This window comes from Hemiscyllium ocellatum, chromosome 47, assembly GCF_020745735.1.
Source record: "Hemiscyllium ocellatum isolate sHemOce1 chromosome 47, sHemOce1.pat.X.cur, whole genome shotgun sequence".
Taxonomy (NCBI): Eukaryota; Metazoa; Chordata; class Chondrichthyes; order Orectolobiformes; family Hemiscylliidae; genus Hemiscyllium; species Hemiscyllium ocellatum.
The window spans coordinates 4164327-4188180 of record NC_083447.1 but is presented as its reverse complement, the minus strand read 5'-3'; the positions used below and the strand labels follow the sequence as shown (position 1 = coordinate 4188180).

Below are 23854 nucleotides of genomic sequence, written 5' to 3'. Positions count from 1 at the left end.
GCAGATGAACATAGGGTATGATTAAGAACATGGGAGTGGGATATCAGCTATTACAAAAACGTGGCTCGGAGTGGACAGGACTGGCAGCTTGATGTTCCAGGGTTTACATCCTGTATGAGGGATAGAATGGGAGGTAAGAGAGGAAGGGTAGTGACATTTTTGATTAGGGAGAACATTAGGGGAGGTTATTCCTGGGAGATTGTCCAGTAAAGTTATGAGTAGAACTGAAAAATAAGAAAGGGATGATCACCCTGTTGAGAAGCAAATATGTGAGGAGATCACTGATACCTATAAGAAAAATAGGGTTGTAATGGTAGGGATTTTGACTTTCCAGTTTAGACTGGGACTGTCATAGTGTTTAGGGGCTTAGATAGGAAAGAATTTGTGTATACAAGAAAACTTTCTGATTTAATATGTGGATTTCCTTACTAGAGAAGGAGCAGTGCTTGACCTTTTAATGACGTGAAGGTGCCAGTGTTGGACTGGGGTGGACAAAGTTAAAAGTCACGCAACACCAAGTTATAGTCCAACAGGTTTATTTGGAAGCACTAGCTTCCGGAGCGCTGCTCCTTCACCAGTTGGTTGTGGAAGAGGATCATAATACACAGAATTTATAGCAAAGGATTACAGTGTCATGCAACTGAATTGAATGGAAGAGCCTTGGGAAAGGTTGATGGGCAGAGAGATCTGGGAGTGCAGGTCCATTGTACCCTGAAGGTTGCTGCACAGGTGGATAGAGTGGTCAGGAAGGCATATAGTACGCTTGCCTTCATTGGACAGGGTATTTAGTATAAGAGCTGGCAAGTCATGTTAAAATTGTACAAGACATTGGTTCGGCTGCATTTAGAATACTGTGTACAGTTCTGGTCGCCATATTATCAAAAGGATGTGGATGCTGTGGAGAGGGTGCAGAGAAGGTTTACGAGGATATTGCCTGGTATGGAAGATGCTAGCTATGAAGAGAGGTTGAGTAGGTTAGGTTTGATTTCATTAGAAAAAAGGAGATTGAGGGGGCACCTGATTGAGGTTTACAAAATCATGAAGGGTATAGACAGAGTGGATAGAGACCAGCTTTTTTTTCCCAGGGTGAAGGATTCAATAACGAGAGGTAACGCTTTCAAGGTGAGAGGTGGAAAGTTTAAGGGGGATACACGTGGTAAGTACTTCACCCAGAGGGTGGTGGGCATCTAGAACGTGTTGCCAGCAGAGGTGGTAGAGGCAGGCACGAAAGATTCATTTAAGATGTGTCTGGACAGATGTACGAGTAGGTGGGGAGCAGAGGGATACAGATGTTTAGCAATTGGACGACGGGTTTAGAGAGTGGATTTGGATCGGCTCAGGCTTGGAGGGCCGAAGGGCCTGTTCCTGGGCTGTAAATTTTCTTTGTTCTATTATTTAATATATCATTTCAGTGCATGGGACTGTAATCTTTTGCTGTAAATTCTGTATTATAATCCTCTTCCAAAGCTACCTGATGAGGGAGCAGTGCTCCAAATACTGTAAACCTGTTGAACTATAACCTTTTGTTTAAGGCAGGACAAGTGACTGGGTTGTCTGTGGGAGAGCACTTTGGGGCAAGTAATCATAATTCTTTTAGTTTTAAAATAGTTATGGAAAAAGATAGAACTGATCAAAAAGTTAAAGTTCCAAATTGGAGTAAGATCAATTTTAATGGTATTAGATTGTAACTTTCAAATGTTGATTGGGGAAAGCTATTTGCAGGTAAAGGGATGGTTGGGAAGTGAGAGGCCTTGAAAAATGAGATAATTATAGAGTCCAGAGACAGTATGTTACTGTTAGTGTGAAGGACAAGACTGGTAGGTGTAGGTATACCGAGCACCACCCTCATACTGATGGCATCTTTGTGTGTTACTGTATCAATACGTGGACCCTCAGTACACAAACATCAAATACTAAAGTTCTACCAGTCCTTGCTGTTGCAAAGAATGGGTCTGGTGCCATGGAATACTCCATGTAGTTGGACTGTTCAGTATCTCCTGTCCTTTGTGGAAATATTTGCCATGAAAAATACCTTTGACTACAACTCCATCAGGAGTGGTCAGTCCTTGACACTGAAAAGGATGAGATGGATCCTGTCAGCTGATTCCCTGAGCAGACTGTCAAGGTCATTTGACAGAATGCCCCATGACCAAAACATTTCAACATTGTAGCTAGGCTGGCATTGAGAAGGGCGCTGCCTGTCAGATCATTCGTGCACGTTTGGTCTCTGTGTACTCCTGCATTCTGCCCTTGAAGTAGCTGTGCTGGTGAAGAGACTGTCACACGTCTCCTAATATGTGCCTTTGCAGGGAAGGTCTGAAGAAAGATGCAGTGGTTTTTGTGAAGGTCTGTCCCGAGCAGCTCCTGTGGAACTGTGTTCTACGGGCTGCTCCCCAGAACACACACCAAGACAAACATCGACTGTACCTGGAGGATCATTAGCTCTGTGAACGATACTCTTTGGTCTGCCCAAAACTTGGCGGTCTTCCAACATAAAGAGTTGACCGCGACAGAGTGTTGCAGACTGGTACATCCCAAGGTCCAGGACTACGTGTTGAGGGACGCGTTAAAACTTGGTGCAGTTGCCACTAAGGCGCAGTGGGGAAAGACCACCACCTCAGGTCTTTGTGCTGAAGTATAACTGGTGTCCAGTCAGTTGTCAGACCCTTCTTGGTGCCTCGAAGGACAATAACTAGTTTCCTGCATAAGTAGAAAGTGTCTTTGTTTTTGCAACTGTATAGAAGCTCTTGAGAAATGTCAAAATTCCGAATGCTTTATTTTTTTCTCTCTGTACAGAGCTGATTCAGAACATCTGTATGTAATTATAGATGATTTTATGAGTAAAATAAATTTGGAAATAATAAAAAAAACTGATGGAAAGAGGGACCACAGGAGAAGTTATGTTTATATTACGCCTTTCACATCCCCTGTATGCCTCCCTGCAAATTCACTTAGGTAATCATGTGATGTTTACAAATATGAGACCAATTTGTATACCAGAGCGGTTGACAATGATGAAAATTGCCCAAGTTTGTCCTCTCCACAAAAAGCAGAAACAAATCAAACCCAGTCTACTGCCCCTTCAGTCTACTCTTGATCATCAGTAGAGTGATGAAAGGTGTCATCGACATTGCTATTTAACAGCACCTGCTCAGTGATGCCTAGTCTGGGTTCTGCCAGTGCCACTCAGCTCCTGACCTCATAACTGGCCTGGTTCAAACATGGACAGAAGAGTTAAATTCCAGATGGGACAGTGATAGCCCTTGACATCAAGGCCATATTTAACTAAGTATGACATCAAAGAGCCCTAGCAAAAGTGGAATAAATGGAAATTGGGGCAAACTCTCCCTGGTTGGAATCATACGTGGTACAAAGGAGGATGGTTATGGTTGTTGGAGGTCGATCATCTCAACTCCAGTACATCTCTGCAGGAGTTCCTCAAGTTAGTGCTTAGGCCCAACAATCTTCAGCTGCTTCATCAATGATATTCTCCACTGCTCTGCCATATTCCGCCCCCCCTTCCTAAGTTGTTCAGTGATAATTGTACAACGTTCGGCGTCATTTGTGACTCCTGAGAAACTGAAGCAGTCCATGATCAAATGCAACAGGGTCTGGACAATATCCAGGCCTGAGTTGACAAGTGGCAAGTATTATCAATGCCAGGTAATGGGCATCTCCAATCAGAGACAATCAAAACACTGTCTCTTGACATTCAATGGTGTTACCATCACTGAATCCACCTCTATCAACATCCTAGGGGGTTACCATTGACAAGAAATTCAACTGGATGTGACTGGTGCCACATTCACAAGCATCTACTCCCTCTACCATTGAAGATCAGTAGCAGCAGTGTGTACTATCACTGAGGAAATCACGAAAAATTCTTAAACATCTCCTTACAACTACTCCCATCTAAAAGAACAAGCACAGAAGAAACATGGGAACACCATCACCCGAAAGTTTCACTCAAAGCCACTCACCATCCTGATTTGTAAGTATATCACCTTTCTTCCACTTTTGATGACTCAAAATCCTGGAATTCCCTCCCCAATGACATTGTGGATGTCCCAACATCACATGGACTGCTATGATTTAAGAAGTCAGTTCACCACAAGGACAACTAAGGACAGGAATTAATGTTCCAGCAAGTAACACCCATGTCCCACAAGTGAATAAAAGAATCAAGAATAATGGTCTGAGGAACCTGATTACATAAGTGATTTCACAAACTAGGGTTTTATTCCCTGAAATAGGATCTGGGAAAGTGGGTTTGAGGCTACAAACAGATCAGAAGCATGCTCGGTGGACCAAATGTACCAATGTTGGAATTTATACCATTAATGGTGATTTGGTCGGCTTCAAAGACACTGAGGGGAACAAATGATATGGATGGAAACTACTTGAGCTGGTTGAAGACTAGGGCGCAGTCTAACAATCAGAACCAGACCTTTCAGAGTAAGATTAAGAAACATTACTGCACACAATGCGAGAAGTCTGGAACTTTCATCCAAAACTGGCATTTGATACTAAACTAATTCATGTTTCAATTATAAAAGTGATTTTTTAAACAATGAAAATATTAATTGAATAGGGTGTTGCAGTAGATAGAATTTGAGCTGTTAAATTGTAAACCTTTGAATCGTGGATCCGGTTTGAGGGGTTAAATGGCCTCCTGTGTTTTTATGATAAATAAATTGAAGGGAGAGGAATGGTATCTAAACTGAAAACAGCTCTGATGAAGAGTCATCTAGACTCTAAATGTTAGTTTGCTCTCTCTCCATGGATACTGTCTGACCAGCTGTGATCTCCAGCATTTGTTGTTTCGGGACAGTGTGCAGCCTCTGTAGTAATTTGCTCTGACCTGAATGATATCAAAAAGCTGATGAGAAGAAAATAAATGTAAACAATTTTTGAAAAATAGAACTCAGTAATGAAAATTCAGGCACAAAAGCAGAAATTGCTGAAGAAACTTGGCAGAACTGGCAGCTTCTGTGGAGAAAGAAATAGAGTTAATGTATCAACTGGATTTGAAATGCTAACTCTCTCTCCACAGATGCTGCCAGACCTGCTGAGTTTCTCCAGCAATTTCTGTTTTTGTTTCTGGTTTCCAGAATCTGTAGTTCTTTGTTTTATTTGCTATGAATATTCAGGGAACTGTAGCACTTCATCCTTAGACTTGGTTTCAAGTTGGATTCTGGCATGTGCCAATGTCATGATATGACTATTGAGTTAATGTAGAAGGGAATTGGATGAATTCTCAGATTTTAAAAAATCCAAGTCTGCAAGGAAAATGGGTTTGGGCAGACGTGGTGAACAGAGCAAAGAGTAATTCTGGTTAGCTCTGTTAAAGGGCCAGTACAGAAACGGCGGGCTGAATAGCCTCCTGCGCTGTATCTTTCCAAGACTCGACGTGATCTTTGAGTCGTGAGGCTCTCTGAGTTGGTCAGGTTGCAAATATAGGTGTGATTCTTAACCAATTAATTCCCAACAGGCACCAACCTTTGGCCATGCAGCTCTGGTCTTTCACTGAGGTTGCCCCACCCTAACAATGACGCGAGTTGCTGGATTTCTGCAGAACTCAGTTGCAGGCGGAACTGCAGATCAACTTTTAGAGAGATCCCACACCCTGTCCGGTTCCCCCCTGTATCCTGCTGCTCGGCTCCTTTCAGCACCATGTACCGGATGCCTTGGAGCGGAGGGGAGCACGCTCCCGGTTTCTACGACAGCAGTTCGGTATTGCGGAGGAATTCCCTCTTGTACCCCGTCCCCGGAACCGCTGCAGCCCCAGCCTCCCAGACGCTCCCGGGGCCAGGCGGCCTGTTTGAAGACCAGCAATTCCCTGCAGCCAACTCCTCTCTCCATGGCCCGGCAGGGGTCTCGCAGTATAACATTGCCATTACACGGTGGATGAGGCCACGGGTAAGACCAGGCGGCGTGGGACCACTCCAATGGCCACCTAAGGCTGAGCCCTTTTAATTGCGAATTTGCTGCAATTAGCTTATGGATCAGTTTGGGCAAAACGACACTTATTAACGAATTACTAAATGGGATTTGCATAGGCTGAGTGGTGATTTTGCAATTGTGATAAAACTATAAAAAGCAGAAATGCACACTTGAGTCGTTTGAGCGCTGTAATTTAGGACAGCATAATGAAAGTTGCAAGCTTATTTATCTCGTAGATGTGGAGGTAGGTTATCCACAGAATAGAATTCCTACAGTGGGGGAACAGGCCGTTTAGCCCAAGTGCACACTTTACTGTCTGAAGAACATCCCATCCAGACTCCCCTACCCTACCCCTGTCATCCTGCATTTCCCTTGGCTAATTAACCTCCACATCACCTACACATCTTGGACACCATGAGCAATATAGCTTGGCTAATCTGCATATCTCTGGATTGTGGGAGGGAAACCTGGGCACCTGGAGGAAACCCCACACAGGCACAGGGAGAATGGGCAAACTCCACACAGACAATTGATCAAGGCTGGAATCAATGAGGAGAAAGTGAGGGCTGGAGATCAGAGCTGAAAATGTGTGGCTGGAAAAGCGCAGCAGGTCAGGCAGCATCCAAGGAAGAGGAGAATCGATGTTTCGGGCATGAGCCCTTCTTCAGGAATGAAGAAGGGCTCATGCCTGAAACGTCGATTCTCCTGCTCCTTGGATGCTGCCTGACCTGCTGCGCTTTTCCAGCAACACATTTTCAGCCCTAAGGCTGGAATCAAGCCTGGGCCCCTGATGCTGTGAGGCAGCAGTGCTAATGCAAGCTACAGAGCCACACAATTGAGACAATATACAGCACTAGAGGATATTTCTTACATACTGGGTTTTGTGAAGAGACCTAGTAGTCTACTCCTGCATCTGATTCCTACATTCACATCAGTGTGATCTCCATCTTAAGCAGAAATTGTTTCATGGTGGTTGAACTTCCTCATCCAGATCCACTGGTATTGAGTCTAGTGAAACCTAACTGCTCTGACATCCATACAGCTTTGTTTACTCGATTAACCTGGGAATATTTGGGACCATGGTAGCTATGCCAATGCTCTTGTAATCTCAATTGCTCTTCACTAATGCTGAGGTCGATTCTCTTTTTCCTGGTCACTGAATTAGTATCAGTTGGACACCATTTCATTCGTAGTATCTGCACTTTCAAATTCAGTTTCAATGATTGCGAATAAAACCAGGGAGAGACAGTAAAAAAAAGTTAATAAACTAATAAAAGCTTTATAGACAATGAGTGAAGGGGAAGATGTCCTTCACAACTAAGCTGCAGATGCAAACTCCCATGAACATTAAGGTTGCCAACCCTTCAGGAATGACCAGAGGGTGGTAGATATATGGAACATGCTGCCTGTGAGGGTGGTGGAGGCAGGTACTCTTATGACATTTAAGAAGAACCCTTACAATGCCAGGACAGAGTAGACTCTGGGCCAAGTGCAGGTAAATGGGATTAGTGTGGTTTGGTGTTTGTTGGTCGGCATTGATTGTGAACCAAAGGGCCGGTTTCGATGCTTTATGACTATGTCTCTAAGTTGGGTGGGCTGTGAAATAGCTACTTATTACCAATTTTTGAGAAGATTTGTAGCTCAGGTTGATGATAAGTATGTAAGTTAGCTTGCTGAGCTCGAAGGTTTGTTTTCAGATGTTTCATCACCATACTAGGTAACATCATCAGTGAGAGTCTCCGGTGAAGTGCTGGTAATATGTTCCGCGTCTCTATTTATTGATCTTGGTTTCTTGAGGTGATTGATATCATTTCTGGTTCTTCTTTTCAAGGAAAGGTAGATAGGATCTAAATCAATGTGTTTATTGATGGTTAGAATGCCATGCCTCTAAGAATTCTCGTGCGTGTCTTTGTTTCGCCTGTCCTAGTGATCGTGGGTCTATGGGATCACCAATTTCAGGGCTTGTAGCAAAAGCATTAATGCATCGACTTGAACAAGCTGCCCTGTCATCTATCCAACCAAACTTTGGGTCCTCTACGTAGATGACACTTTTGTCATCACAAAATTGAACAAATTAGAGGAAACATACAATACCATCAACAATGTCCTGACAGGTATCAAATTCACAAAAGAGGAGAACGACAACACACTCCCATTCCTAGATGTGACAGTTGAACGTACAGTTAACGGAGAGCTTCAAATCTGCGTCTACAGGAAAGCAACAAACACAGACCAGATACTTAACTATAGAAGCAATCATCCCAACACCCACAAACAGAGCTGCATCAAGACATTATTTCAATGACCTACATCACACTGCAGCACCTAAGAACTACAAAAAGCAGAAGAAAAATGTCAATACAATGTTTTCAAGAAAAATGGGTACCCAATAAACACAATCTGCCGATTCCTCAGAAACAAACCCAAACAAGCAGACACAATGCAACCAAAAATTATAGCTGAAAAATGTGTTGCTGGAAAAGCGCAGCAGGTCAGGCAGCATCAAAGGAGCAGGAGAATCGACGTTTCGGGCATAAGCCCTTCTTCAGGAATCAGGAATTATAGCCACATTAGCTTACATCAAAGACATATCAGAAATGACTTGCAGACTACTCAAGTACCCTTGGCATCATGGTAGCCCACAAGCCTATCAACACACTTAAACTGCAACTAATGAACCTAAAGGATCCATTAGATACTATCAGCAAAACTAATATCATTTACAAGATACCATGCAAGAACTGTAAAAACCACTACATCGGACGAACTAGCAGGAAACTTGTCACCAGGATACATGAACACCAACTGGCTACTAAAAGACATGACCCACTATCACTAGTTTCCGTACATACAGACAAAAAAGGACACCACTTTGACTGGGACATCACACACATCCTAGGACAGGCGAAACAAAGACACGCACAACAACTCTTAGAGGCATGGCATTCTAACCAGAACTCTTATCAATAAACACATCGATTTAGATCCTATCTACCTTCCCTTGGGAAAAAAAAAGAACCGGAAATGACATCACCCATCTTAAGAAACCAAGACTTATGAATCGAGAGGTGGGACATACCACCAGCGCTTCACCAGAGACTCTTACTGATGATGTTACCGCGTATGGTGACGAAACATCTGAAAACAAACCTTCAAGCTCAGATTTTTAAGTGAGCTAATTTAAATACGTAGCCACTTATTCTTTATGATCTGGAGTCTCTAGGAATTGTAGAGTAACCTCCTGTATGCAGCAAAGAGCGTTCCTTCAGGAAGATCATTGACTCTTTAGGATAAAGATCTATTAACACTTCCAGATGTCAGTTTTAAAGCTATTGGATATTAGGTCAAATGCTGTTTGATAGAGTCAAGAATCATCGGCTTGGGCAATAAAAAAAGTCAGTTTATGCATTGCTGTGGGAATGCAGTGCCTCATGTGAATCAACATATAGCATATCCAATTACAGAAGTGTCATGATGAAACCTTCCAGGAATATGTTCAGCCACAATTCTGTAATGAGTAACTCAGCTCCTGTTTCCCCAAAGCCTATCCACCATTTACAAGGCATAGGTCAGGAGTGTGATACAATACTCTACGTTTGCCTGGATGGTTGCAGCTCAAGCACCACCCAAGACAAAGCAGCCCTATTGATGAAGTGAAATCCAGTCACAATGACATTCACCGTCTCCACCAGTGGACAGGGACAGCAACGTGTACCACCATCAACAACACTATCTATAAGGTGCACTATAGATATTCACTAATGCTCATCCACAAACACCTTCCAAACCTATATCTTCTCTCACTCAGAAAGAGCAGTAGATACATGGAACACTGCCTCTTGCAAATTCCCTACTGAGCCACACACCATCCTAGCTTGGAACTATATTCCTCCATAGTTCCTGGGCCAGAATTCTGAAGCTCCCAGCCTAACAACACTGTGGGTGTCCTTACATGCGAAGGATTGCAGCTGTTTAGGAAAATAGAAAATGCCCTTTCCCAGGGCATTTAGGGATGGGCAATAAATGTTGGCCAGTCAGCACTGCCCACATCCCATGAATAAAGAAAATAAATATTAGCGGTCTTAATATGTGTAAAGATGATTGGTATCAAAGGATCAGATCAGTCTCGTGCAAAGGATTAAATGTATTCGAATTAACTGGTTTTCGGCCATCACCTACAGTGGAAAAATGATGTTCACATAAATGCATTTGCTATGCACAAAGTCTGAATAATTTGAGACATGATGTGTCAAGTGTGCTTTGGGGTGAGCATGTGATTTTGAACCTATGGTTTCCAAAATACTGTGCCACCAGGGCCTGGAGTGGATGGCATTATATGGAGTAATGCAAGATATTGTCTAGGACTGGACAGGGGAGTGAGGGCATTTGAATGAGCAGAAATCTGTTAAGGGCAGGGACCCACTTATGATTTTGGGCTATGAAATGTGCCCAGTAATATTCTAAGTTGCTCTGCTGTGTAAATGGAGACTGAAAATACCAACAAATACAATTCTTGCAGAAGCAAATTGCAACACCTCATAGAGAACTGGCGGAACGTTTCAGAGAACACCTCTGGGACACCCGGACCAACCACCCCAACCATCCCATGGCTCAATACTTCAACTCCCCCTGCCACTCCACCAAGGACATGCAGGTCTTTGGACTCCTCCATCGCCAGACCATAGCTACACGACGGCTGGAGGAAGAGCGCCTCATTTTCCGCCTAGGAACCCTCCAACCACAAGGGATGAACTCAGACTTCTCCAGTTTCCTCATTTCCCCTCCCCCCACCTTGTCTCAGTCCCAACCCTTGAATTCAGCACCACCTTCCTAACCTGCAATCTTCTTCCTGACCTCTCCGCCCCCAACCCCCCTCCATCCTATCACCCTCACCTTAACCTCCTTCCACCTATCACATTTCCAACGCCCCTCCCCCAATTCCCTCCTCCCTACCTTTTATCTTAGCCTGCTTGGCACACTTTCCTCATTCCTGAAGAAAGGCTCATGCCCGAAATGTCAATTCTCCTGCTCCTTGGATGCTGCCTGACCTGCTGCGCTTTTCCAGCAACACATTTTCAATTCTGCCAGTTGAGCAAATCAAAATGTTCTGTTTAAAAGTTGAATTTTACAAGGTCAAAGCTGACAGAAGGGAAATTGTTAAAGTCCTCCTTTGACATGAAATAGTAAATCACAGCCATAAATTGCTACAATAATTTTGTGCTGATGTTTTACTTTCAACAGGAAATTTGTGCTAATCCTCAGTTCATTGTTGATGGAGCCACCAGAACAGACATCTGCCAGGGAGCTTTGGGTGAGAAACAATGAACCGGGTCAAACTTTAATATGTTTCATTATCTGCGGTTACACATTGGGGAGTTTTTTGCAAGGTTTATGAAGTTTGTAGCTCAGGTTGAGGTTTAGGGTGTAGGTTTGCTCGCTGAGCTGTAGGTTTGATACCCAGACGTTTCATTACCTGGCTCGGTAACATCATCAGTGGCGCCCTCCAAGTGAAGCGAAGCCGTTGTCTCCTGCTTTCTATTTATATCTTTCTCCTGGATGGGGTTCCTGGGGTTTGTGGTGATGTCTGACACTCCAACCACAACGCCATAAACAAACACATAGATCTAGATACCATCTATCAACCCCTCAGAAAACGAACAGGAAATGACATCACCACAAACCCCAGGAACCCCATCCAGGAGAAAGATATAAATAGAAAGCAGGACACAACAGCTTCGCTTCACTTGGAGGTTGCCACTGATGATGTTACCTAGCCAGGTAATGAAACGTCTGGGTATCAAACCTACAGCTCAGTGAGCAAACCTACACCCTAAACATTGGGGATTGTTTCATACACTGGTATCTGTTATGTTGAATTAGACAGTAAAAGGCTTTCAGAGATATCCAAAACTTTTATTATAAGTCTATAGTGCAGCAGAGACATCAGTTTCCGTTTTCTCCTACTTGACCCTTTTGCTGTCCATAAACTGACAGCCCACTGGGGAAGAACTCTGCCTTTTTATTAAGAAAGTCAATCTACCACCAATTAAACCAACCACCTCACTGGGAGCAGAGTCACAATAACAAAATTAAACTGGTGGTGAAGCAAACGAGGGAATTTAATTAGAGTAATGCTGGAGGGGGGTATAATATACGCCAGCCCCTGCGGTGCCCACCTGTAAGAACCCAGCTCCTTTTAGTTTGGAAAACCCACCATCATATCGCCCAATTAAGCAAGCAACAAATAAGAACATAACTTTTGGAGATTTTCTAATCAGCTTGTTTGGAGATGTTTTTACACACGTCTGTGGAGCAGATGAGGCTTAAATCCATGTCTCCAAACTAGATGTCACCTGACGATGGAGCAGCGTTCCGATTTCAAATAAACCTGTTGGACTATAATCTGGTATCATCCAACTTCTGAATTGGTCCACACCTGCCTAACACCAGCACCTCGACATCTGGCCTAGAGGCAGGGACACTACCACTGCACCATAAGATCCTCAAAGAACTCATCTCTTCAATGCAAATATCCAATAAGCCTATCCTGCTGTAAGTCAACTCTGCAACTGATCAGTTTAAGCCCTTGTAGCATAGTGGTAGAGTCCTTGGAGGGGCGGTGTGGACTTGTTGGGCCGAAGGGCCTGTTTCCACACTGTAGAGAATCTACCTCTGAGTCAAGAGACCCAACTTCACATTGCTACCTGCCCCAGAAACTGCTGAGCAAAGTGATTAAAAAATACCTTGAGCAAATTGTTGTGTTTTGTGCCTTTTAGGTTTGCAGAGATTATACCAGTTTTCTAAAAGAAAAGTCTGAGCTTTCAAAGGTAACTGCACTTCTAAGTCTGACAGAGAGTCGGTGTTTAGAGACTGAGCCTTAGGAAAACTTTTCATATGGTGCCATGAATTGGATAACAATCCTTATTCCTCCAAAGGGAAATGTAGCAATATTTAACTCTTGGAGTATCTCTCCCAAACCTTCTGGCAGCAGTGGATGAGGAGGCCCTGACTTGAAATCTCCATCCACACTGAGGCTAGTTGACAGCAGGCAGGCGGCAGTTTAGCGATGTTGAGGACTGAGGCCAAGTGTAGCATCTTGGCTTTGCCCTGGTTAGCATTCCACAGAAGATCAGTCAAAGCTGAAACATCTTTGTTGTATGTGGACCAGTAACACTCTAGGTAATGGATTTACTCACTGAGACACTAGCAACATCCAAATCAGTACTCTCTCTGGGATGGATAAAGTCCCTCTCCTTCCTCAGTGATTAACACTTTCCTGTTCTTCTTAGGTGACTGTTGGTTCCTGTCAGTCATCGCTTGCCTCAGTCTCAATCAGCATGTGATGGAACAGGTTATACCCCCTGACCAGGGCTTTGGGGAAGGTTACACAGGCTGTTTCCGCTTTAAGGTATGTCTCATCTGTCCAGTGTCTCTAAGATGCCAGTGTTAAATGTAAATATTCTGTCTGACAGACGAAACTGGGTGCTACCTCGTGCAGTGTGTAATATTCCCAACATCAAGTCTGAAGGTTGTAGGTTCAAATCCTATCAGAAGGGCTGACACTCTGAGTGCAGCCTCTGTAAGAGAGAGAGGTCACTGCTGCTGACATTCCTAATACTTTGTCCATCTCCTTGTTTTCCAAGTTCTGGCAGTATGGGCAGTGGGTTGAAGTTGTGGTGGATGATCAATTACCCACTATTAACAATAAGTTGGCGTTCCTTTATTCCAAAGACAACAATGAGTTCTGGAGCCCACTCCTGGAGAAAGCCTATGCCAAGTAAGTGTGTTCTGAGAGTTGTACAGTTCATGTATTGGGTATTATTGCAGCCAAGTTGAAGGTAGCTCAGCTCATAGTGCAAAAGGTTGTTCCTAGGATGTGTTATATGAGCAGTCCTTGTAGCTGACCACCTTGTTGTATGATGATATTTGTACTATTGCATACTATTAGATATGATGCAGAGCTGGGCTGAGGAGTGTCAGATGGAATTCAACCCTGTCAAGTGTGAGATTGTCCATTTTGGAAGGACAAATAAGAATGCGGAATACAGGGTTAACGGTAGGGTTCTTAGTAAGGTGGAGGAGCAGAGGGATCTTGGGGTCTATGTTCATAGCTCTTTGAAAGTTGCCACTCAGGTGGATAGAGCTTGTAAGAAGGCCTATGGTTCATTAGCAGAGGGATTGAATTCAAGAGTCGTGAGGTGATGTTGCAGCTCTACAGGACCTTGGTAAGGCCACATTTGGAGTACTGTGTGCAGTTCTGGTCGCCTCACTTTAGGAAAGATGTGGAAGCTTTGGAAAGGGTGAAGAGGAGATTTACCAGGCTGTTGCCTGGAATGGAGAATAGGTCGTATGAGGATAGGTTGAGAGTGCTAGGCCTTTTCTCATTGGAACGGCGAAGGATGAGGGGTGACTTGATAGAGGTTTATAAGATGATCAGGGGAATAGATAGAGTAGACAGTCAGAGACTTTTTCCCCGGGTACAACAGAGTGTTAACAAGGGGACATAAATTTAAGGTGAAGGGTGGAAGGTATAGGGGGGGATGTCAGGGGTAGGTTCTTTACCCAGACAGTGATGGATGCATGGAATGCACTGCCTGTGGGAGTGGCAGAGTCAGAATCATTGGGCGACCTTTAAGCGGCAGTTGGATAGGTACATGGATAGGTGCTTAAGCTAGGACAAATGTTCGGCACAACATTGTGGGCCGAAGGGCCTGTTCTGTGCTGTATTGTACTATGTTCTATGTTCTATGTGGTAAGTTTACTGAACTCTTTCCTGGTGAGCATCTATTTGAGTTTGTGTGGTGGAGAAAACCATTTGCGCATCGAAGAAGAAAAGACTGATGTACCACTGAAGATGTAGTCTATGATATGTTAGTAAGTACAAGTTACACAGACTTACAGACATTGATAAAGATACTGAGCAGGATCTGGATAGTTGGTTCTATTACTTTGGAATCTTAAAGCTGTTCCCTGACAATTCTGTATGCCAACATAATTGAGTAGTACTTTAGACACTCCTCAGTATTAATCCTTTCAGACTGCTGCACCTTTATATAAAGATGAGGGGATTATCCTTTGAGGAAGGATTAAATAGATTAGGTCTTAGAGTTTAGAAGAATGAGACACAGTCTCATTGAAACATAACATTCTGTCGGGGATTGGTGGATTAGATGCTGAGACACTAAATTCCCTTGGCTGGGGAACCTAGTACTCAGGACACTGTCTCAGAATAAGGGGTTAATCTTTTAAACTGCAGTGGCTTGGATAGTATGAAGTAGCTGGCATCTGTGGTTCTGTTCCCTGGGAAGAGTCTGTGTTTTCAGGAAATGGGCAAAAAGGCTTGAAACGAAGGAAATAAGTCAGTGGGGGGAGGAAACTTTCAAGAACCTTGTGTGTTCTAAGATGCCCTTGTTTAATGAGCCCTTTCTTTATCTTTCCGACAGGTTGAAGGGCTCCTATGAGTCTCTCTACATTGGCTACCCATTAGAAGCAATGGTTGATCTCACTGGAGGAGCTCCTGAATCATTTCAGATCAGTGAGATGCCAAAAGATCTCTGGAAATTCCTGAGAAAGCTGCTTGAGAAAGGCTCAATAATTTGCTGTGCTAAACCGGTAATGGGTTAACCTGTTTCAGGTGGAGTTCATAAAATAATGAGAGATCTGTTCACTCACATTCTCACAAATCTACGTTGACTCCAAGACCCACTTGTAATTTTAATTGCTCCTCTGTGGAACACCTTGGGAATTTTTTTTTGCATTATAAAAACACTGAATATGTGTGTGCCCTTGTAATCTCCAAATCCTGTAACCATAGGAAAAGTGGTAGGCCATTCAGCCCCTCGAGCCTGTTCTACCACTTAATGATCTCAGGCCTGCCTGCATGTACCTGCCTTTGGCCCAAATCCCTTAAATTTTTGTAAAGCAAAGGTATTTTAGATTTAAAACTAACAACTGATCAGGCATCAACTGCCACTTGTGAAAGAGAGTTCCAAACTTCTACCACCTTTTGTGTGTGGAAGTACTTCCTAATAACTCCCCTAAACAGCCTGCTCCTAATTCTCAGACTATTCCCCCTTGTTCTAGAATCTCCAACCAGTGGAAATGGTTTATCTTTATCTACGTTGTCTTTTCCTATTATTATCTTTAAAACTCCATTCTTAACCTTCTAAATTCTAGGGACAACAGACCTAATTTGTATAATCTCCCCATATAACTTAATCTCTGAAGTACAGATATCATTCTTGTAAACCTGCATTGTACTCCCTCCAAGGCCAATCTATCCTTCCTAAGATGTGATGTCTAGTTGTGCTGTCATTACTCCAAGTGTGGTCTAACCCTGCCATTAGAGGCCATGTTGTTGGCCTAACTTGACCTCACACTCCCCAAACCACTCCCAACTCTGTCTCTTCCTCTGGTCAACCCTCTTAACAACTTTCTCCTTTAACTGGTGACATTGTGTTATACGTTTCTCTGTTTGTAACTTTTTGTACATTTAAAATGTTTTATAAATGTCCCAGCAAGAGGCTTAGAATCTGAACGTTAGTAAAAGGGAATGGGTTTTTTTTGAGTGTTAAGGTGAGAGGGAGTGGGGTGTATTTGATCATTGCAATGAGAGGGTGTGGGTATACTTTGGATTGCTCAGAGAGAGGGAGTGGGGAATATCCTCTTAATGTTTCAGTCAAACCTAAAACCTAATGACAAGGAAGAAATGACCAAAGTATGGCCCTTCAAAATGTATAGGAATTTGGAGATAATACTTTTTTAAAATCAAGATTTGGAGATGCCGGTGTTGGACTGGGGTGTACAAAGTTAAAAATCACACAACACCAGGTTATAGTCCAACAGGTTTAATTGGAAGCACACTAGCTATCGGAGCGCCGCTCCTTCATCAGGTGAAGGAGCGTCGCTCCAAAAGCTAGTGCTTCCAGTTAAACCTGTTGGACTATAACCTGGTGTTGTGTGATTTTTAACTTTTTAAAATCAAAGTTACTATGAATGACTTCAATCAATAACTGTGATGAGACAGAGTTTTGTATCCTAATGGGTCATATTGTCTGTGCAGGGGCCAGTCGGTGTATTAAATGAACAAGGCATCGTGACTGGGCATGCGTATTCAGTGACTGGTGTAGACCAGGTAAGGTACTACTGTAATCTGAATGCAACCCTTCTACAGTTCACATCTTGTTCATGAGCTGTGTGAGTCCTTGTGATTTCTGTGGCTGAAGGAGTGTCATAGAGATGTACAGCACAGAAACAGACCCTTCGGTCCAACCATGCCGATCAGATATCCCAACCTAATCTAGTCCCACCCTCCTGCACCTAGCTCATATCCCTCCAAACCCTTCCTATTCATATACCCATCCAGATACCTTTTAAATGTTGTAATTGTACCAGCCTCCACCACTTCCTCCAGCAGCCCATTCTACACATGCACGCCTTCTGCGTGAAAAAGTTGCCCCTTAGGTCTCTTTTATATCTTTCCCCTCTCACCCTAAACCTATGCTCTCTAGTTCTGGACTCACCTACCCCAATGTCCCAGGGTGATGCTCTGCAGCTCTTTGGAGGCCGGAGAAAACTCTCCCTGCTGTAGTTTCATTTTTTGTGTTACTGTCGATGAGCAGATTGGTCAAGACCAATAACAGGGCAGTGGCTGACCCACTGTGCTGTTATGTGACACTGGGAAGAACTTAATTATGCATCTTTCTGATGTTTCTCTACTTTCCAAGCTCCCTCCAAAACATTGATTCGTTGCTTTCAGGAGATGCCCTCCCTGAGTTTGCAACATGCTTTGTTTCGGATGTCGTGCCAATCCTAGGCTTCATCTGTCCATTCAGGTGGATGTAAAAAGTTGTGCAGGCCACTATTTTGATGAAGAGTAGGGGAGATCTCCTTGGCATCCTGATCAATAACTCTCTTCAACTGACATCAATAAAGTGGGTTCTTTTGGCCATTTGGTGGGATCTTGCTGTGTTCAGATTGGCTGCTGAGCCACCAAGCCTTGGATGTGTAGAATGCCCCAGCAGAGGAGATCACCATTTGGCCTGTTGTACCTCTCTTGGCTGCTTGGAAACAATCCCAAATGTTACCACCCTTTCTCCATAGCCTTGTAGTCTACATCCCTTCGAGTATGTACCCAGAATCCTTCAGAAAGATAACATGAGAATCTGCTTCTGCCTGCCTATTGGGCAGTACATCCCAGACCAAGGTAATTCAGTGAACTTAAAAAAGAAAATTCTCTGCGTCTTCTCTTGCTTTGCTGCCAGTTCTCTTAATTCTCTGTCCTCTGGTTACTGTCCGTTCAGGGAGTGGAAACAGTTCTCTCTTACTTTTCCTGTAAGATCGCTTCATGAGTTTGAACACCTCGATCGCAATTCCCTTAACCTTTCCTGTTTTAAGAAGAACAATCCTGAGAGTGGGGGGATTCAAGATGGCGGCAGTCTGCTGTGTTGGGCTCTGTGTCATACCCCAGGCAAGGTGGGCACTCACCCACCCCCCAGTTAACCACCCCTGAGGAAAGTTTGTAATGTGAAATAGGTAGAATACCGAGAGCCCTTTTAAATTAAGATTTGACAGATCTGGAGCTGAAATGAAGACGTCCAAGGGAAAGGGAGCAAATGCAGCAGGTAGGGCACTCCCCTATTATGTCAGGTATACCTGCAGCCGTTACCTCAACTCCCTTACGTTCAGCGGAGCAAAACTCCGTGAAAAAAATCAAGGGAGTGTTGGAACCAATTACGGCCATGCTGACAAAGCATGAGCAGGAGATCCGAGCTTTGGATCAGCACGTGGAAGTGGTGGAGCAGAGGACCGCAGCATCACAGGCCCTGACGGAGAGCTCTGAGAGGCGGGTCCAAACCTTGAAAGGTCAGGTTCGGGACCTGCAGGAGCAAGTAGACAACCTCAAAAATGGAGGTCAGAGAAAAAAAATCTATGTATCTAGGGCTTACCGGAGTGCGAAGAATGTGAAAACGTTGCTGATTTACTCTTGAGGTGGTTTCCGGAATTGCTGGGGCTGGAGATTGAGTCGGGCCAGGGGAGTGTGGAGCAGGCTTACCGGATCACAATGCATAGGTCCCTGCCGGCCCAGTGCACCCTCCCAGTCCTAGCTCAACTCCAGCATTACAAGGAAAAGCAAAGTTAAAAATCACACAACACCAGGTTATAGTCCAACAGGTTTAACTGGAAGCACTAGCTTTCGGAGCGCTGCTCCTTCACCAGGTGATAATGATGAAGGAATGACGCTCCGAAAGCTAGTGCTTCCAGTTAAACCTGTTGGACTATAACCTGGTGTTGTGTGATTTTTAATTTTATACACCCCAGTCCAATACCGGCATATCCAAAGGAAAAGCAACTAATAGTAGAAACAGCCAGAAGACTGGGAGGAGATCCACAGGCTTTGGATTACAAAGGTTCGAAGATAATGCTTTTTTCATGACTTTTCTGGGACCATAATTAAGAAAAGGAAGAGCTTTGATGATGTAAAGAAAAGATTAAGAGATTTAAACATGCAGTATTCTCTGAGATACCTGGCAGAGCTATGTTTCAATTGTGAGGAAACTGTATACAACTTTGACTCGGTAGAAAGAATTTTTGAATTCACTGAAATGATAGACTTGGCTGAGGGGGGAGGAGGAAAAGATGCGTGCAGACAATGGCATAATATAATATTCAAAGCCTGGGAGAAGATTTGTAGCTTGGCTGCTCGTTGTTGTGGTTCTGTTCGCCGAGCTGGGAATTTATGTTGCAAACGTTTCGTCCCCTGTCTAGGTGACATCCTCAGTGCTGTTTCCTCCGGCATTTATAGTGGCTTGGCTCTGCCACTTTTGGATGTCAGTTCCAGCTGTCCGCTGCAGTGGCCGGTATATTGGGTCCAGGTTGATGTGTTTGTTGATAGAATCTGTGGATGAGTGCCATGCCTCTAGGAATTCCCTGGATGTTCTCTGTTTGGCTTGCCCTATAATAGTAGTGTTGTCCAAGTTGAATTCATGTTGCTTGTCATCTGTGTGTGTGGCTACTAAGGATAGCTGGTCGTGTCGTTTCGTGGCTAGTTGGTACTAGCCATTATAAATGCCAGAGGAAACATCACAGAAGCGCTTCACAGGAGGCTCCCAAGCACTGAGGATGTCACCTAGACAGGGGACGAAACATTTGCAACACAAATGCCCAGCTCGGCGAACAGAATCACAATAATATAATATTTTTTATCTTCCCTTTCTTAATTCTTTGCCCTTTTGGGGTCTCGGGCTTTATAGGCTTGGTGTTGTTTTGGTATAAAATTAGGCGTGTTTTATATCTGTTTGGTGGTTATTAGTTATTCTGTTGTTCTGTTTTGCTGTGTGAGTGGTGGTTTCTCTTTTGATGTCAAGATGTGTGGAGTTGAGATTCAGATGGGGAGGGGGAAGGGCGTCCATTGTTAACTTCTGGGAGTGTAAATAATATGTTTTTTGTCCCCATTGCTTGGGATTGGGGCGTGGTGTTAACTGGAAGGTGTTAGGATGATTGTGAGGTTGGGAGTGAATGCCCCCAATGGGCAAGGGAGAGATCTCTGGAGATTTGTGTTTGTTTATTCAAGTTAAGAGTGGAGGTTAGTTTTTTAGTTCTTGTAGTTTTGGTAGTGTTTGTAGGAATAGTCTTTAGATTTGATAAAGTTTGTTTTTTCTCCATTCGTTGCACATTGAATGGGCTTCTTCCTCTTGGGGGACTGTGGGCTGTAGTGTGCGGTCATGGCTAGCGATCTGTGCAGGTGATGTACTTGGAATGTAAAGGGGAGCCATTCCCCCATTAAAAGGAAGTCAGAAAAATGGATTATCCAATAAGGACCTTTTCCGATACTTCCAGATAAGGGACTATATACAGAGGAAGACCACACTCCTGGCCTGATGTTATATATCAGATGTGGAGAAAAGTTTACTCTGGTGTACGGGGACTCTTTCACTTAGTACTTCATATCATTTACAGAAAGGCCGTGCTCTGGGGGCTTTGGAAGAATTCTGTAAGATGTGGAACCGAGAGCTGGGACAGGACATTTCACCATAGATATGGGAACATATCTGGGGGAATATAAGGAAAATTTCAGAATGTAACGGAGCACAGGCTTTGCAATTGAAGATCTTACACAGGGCTCATACGGCACGAAAAAGACTAGCTAAGTTTAAGAGAGGAGTGTCACCAGAATGTCCCAAATGTACAATTAATATAGGTACTCCCATACATTGTTATTGGTCATGTTGCAAGATCCAAAGATATTGGAATGCTATAGTAAGGGAGTTAAAGGACATTCCGGGGACTGAAGTTAACATGGATCCAGTAATTCTTCTTTTGGGGCTGCCAAACTTGCCCTCTCTGGGAGAACATGGAATGCGCAAGGAAGAACATTTTACTAAACTGGACATCAGAAAAACCACCAGGCCTTATGGGGTGGCATAAGCTGGTGATGGAGCATCTCCCCCAAGATTACCTCACGAATATGGTGCACCACAAAACGGAAGAGTTTTATAGGACATGGTGGCCCTTTTTAAATTATACTGAAACTAATATTGTCAGCAATATTAGTCAGGGCCATAGTATAGCCGTAGGAACCTTTCTTGGCGCCTGTGGGGCCCTGGGAGGAGGGGACTGGAAGGAAAATAATATGGGTACTGAAGGGGGTACTCCAGGGATGGGAGCCTCAGTGGAGATGTGTTGAATAAGACAGAATAAAGTAATCAGACATTATATAATTTAAGTAACTTGAATGTAATTTAAGCTAGTATTTATTCAATATGTTTGTTGCTTAGTTTTAGTTAAGTAGATAGGTTTGATTTGGTAGAATAGTGGGTTGTTTAGTAACAATGGTACTATGCTATGGCCTTCCTCTTGGTACTTTTTTTTCTGTTTTGATGGATTTTTTTTGCTTTATATATAAATGTTTTGTCAAAGGTTTAAAAAAAGCTTTTCAATAAAAATATTTATTAAAAAAAGTAAGTATGAGACGACTGTATCTTGAAGAATACTGGGCAGTTTATTGTTAACATTACTATAATATAAATAGTCCGATATTATTTCTAATGTTCTGTACTTTTGTACTTTTACAACCTTTCTGCTTTTTTTTTTGGAAAAAAGTGAAAATTTTTTTCAGTAAATATATACATTAAGAAAAGAACAGTCCCAGTTTTTTCAGTCTCTCCACATCAGCTGTAATTTTTAATTTCTGGTACTGTTCTGATAAATCTCCTCTACACTCTCTCCAAGGCATTGAACTGCTTCATAAATGTTAATGTTTTTGTTTCTAGTAACTGCTCTCAGTGATTCTTCTCTGACTGTTGCATTTTAACAGTTCTTAATAACTTTGTCTGCTGCCCGTTGGTGTTATTAGGTATTTCCTGACTCAATCATTGCTCGTCCTTTCCTTTTTTCACAGGTTCAGGTGAAGACCAATAGAATAGAGTTGGTGCGAGTTCGCAATCCATGGGGAAGAGTCGAGTGGAACGGGGCTTGGAGTGATGGGTGAGGACAAGGGTCTCGGGCCATTTCTGGGCCATTTAGATGTCAGTTTTAATCTTCAAATATCATAATACCTCGTGCTTTTTCTTTTAATTTGATAATAATTGGCAAAGTTTAGTGGAAACCTTTAAAAGCCAACAAACAGGTCACACACTTAAAGCAGCAATAAGAATAAATTTCTGGTCTGAAAAGCTGATGAATCAGTGGAATTCTTTACTGCAAGGGCTATCAAGGCTGGGTTGTTACCATTTTTCAAAGGCTGAGCTGGACTGATTTTTAATCAGTAACAGAATCCAGGGTTGTGGGGATAAGGCGGGAAAGCAGAGTTGAACAGTGATCTCATTGAATTATGGAGAGAACTTGATGGGCTGAATGGCCTACATCTGCTCCCACGTCTTATGGTCTTTTGTAGTTGGAAGGTCATTGATGTGTGTACTGCAAGACAGAACTCTCTCACAGAGTGATCTGATTGTGGTTTGTTTGAATGGAACACCGTGTTATTGCTGTTACAGATGAAACATTCTTCGTATGCAACATCCTGCAAAGGACAGTCAAAATGAATGCAGGTAGAACCCTGCGCCTAGAGTTTACCTTTTAATGTGTCAACGGAACATCCAGTTGGAGAGGCTTACTTCAGTATGCCAGCCATGTATTAGCTCGGCTTTATAATGAGTCAGTGTGACATCCCATAAGTTGCTGGATTTGAGAGAGGGGCAATTCACTTATTTGAGACTCCATACCCTCTGTGGAAATCTTGTCATTGCTGAGAACACAGCCATGCCTTCCATTATTGCTTTAACCTTCACCACAGCACTCTGAAATCTCTGCCATTTCTCTAATTCCGACCCTTTGAGCACCCCAGATTTCCGTGGCTGTGCCATGGTAACTGTCTGGGCCCTAGTCCCTCTTCCTCTTCCTTAAAGATGCTCCTTAAAATCCAACTTGAGGTATTTCCGAATATTTTCATATCTGGCTCAGTGTCAAATGATTTGCCTTGATTAACTCCTGTGAAACTCCTCAATGTGTTCCACTTTATAAAATATGTCTTTTAACTGCAAGCACATCTGTCCAAAATCCAAGAAAGGTAATATAACAGGATGTTGCCAGGAATGGAGGGTTTAACTTAAGGGGGGAGGCTGGGACTTTTTACAGTGGAACATGGGAGGTTGAGAGATGACCTTACAGACATTTATAAAATCATGGAGGGCATTAGGAAATGGCAGGTGTCTTTTCCCTAAGGTGGGGGATTTCAAGACTTAGGGCCATATTTTTAAGGTGAGAGGAGAAAGAAAAGGCATGGATGGTTTTTATACAGAACGGTTCGTGTGTGGAATGAACTTCCAGAGGAAGTGGTGGGTGTGGGTACAGTTACAATGTTTAAAAGACGTTTGGTTAAGTCCGTGAATAAGAACTGTTTGGAGGGATATGA

The 23854-nt window shown here is 43.2% G+C and overlaps 1 protein-coding gene across 2 annotated transcripts in view; it reads left to right on the top strand.

The window, feature by feature from the left end:
• The first annotated feature begins 5578 nt into the window (after positions 1-5578).
• Positions 5579-23854, top strand: part of LOC132836749 (calpain-3-like) — a 64761-nt gene continuing 46485 nt past the window's right edge. For both annotated transcript variants that reach the window (XR_009647392.1, XM_060856181.1), the window contains exons 1-7: positions 5579-5919; positions 11185-11254; positions 13233-13351; positions 13587-13720; positions 15387-15555; positions 17006-17077; positions 22343-22428. Coding sequence is in view for 1 of the 2 variants with exons in the window: in XM_060856181.1 (XP_060712164.1) it covers positions 5674-5919; positions 11185-11254; positions 13233-13351; positions 13587-13720; positions 15387-15555; positions 17006-17077; positions 22343-22428 (896 nt within the window). In the remaining variant the exon portion in view is untranslated. The remainder of the gene's footprint in view (positions 5920-11184; positions 11255-13232; positions 13352-13586; positions 13721-15386; positions 15556-17005; positions 17078-22342; positions 22429-23854) is intronic.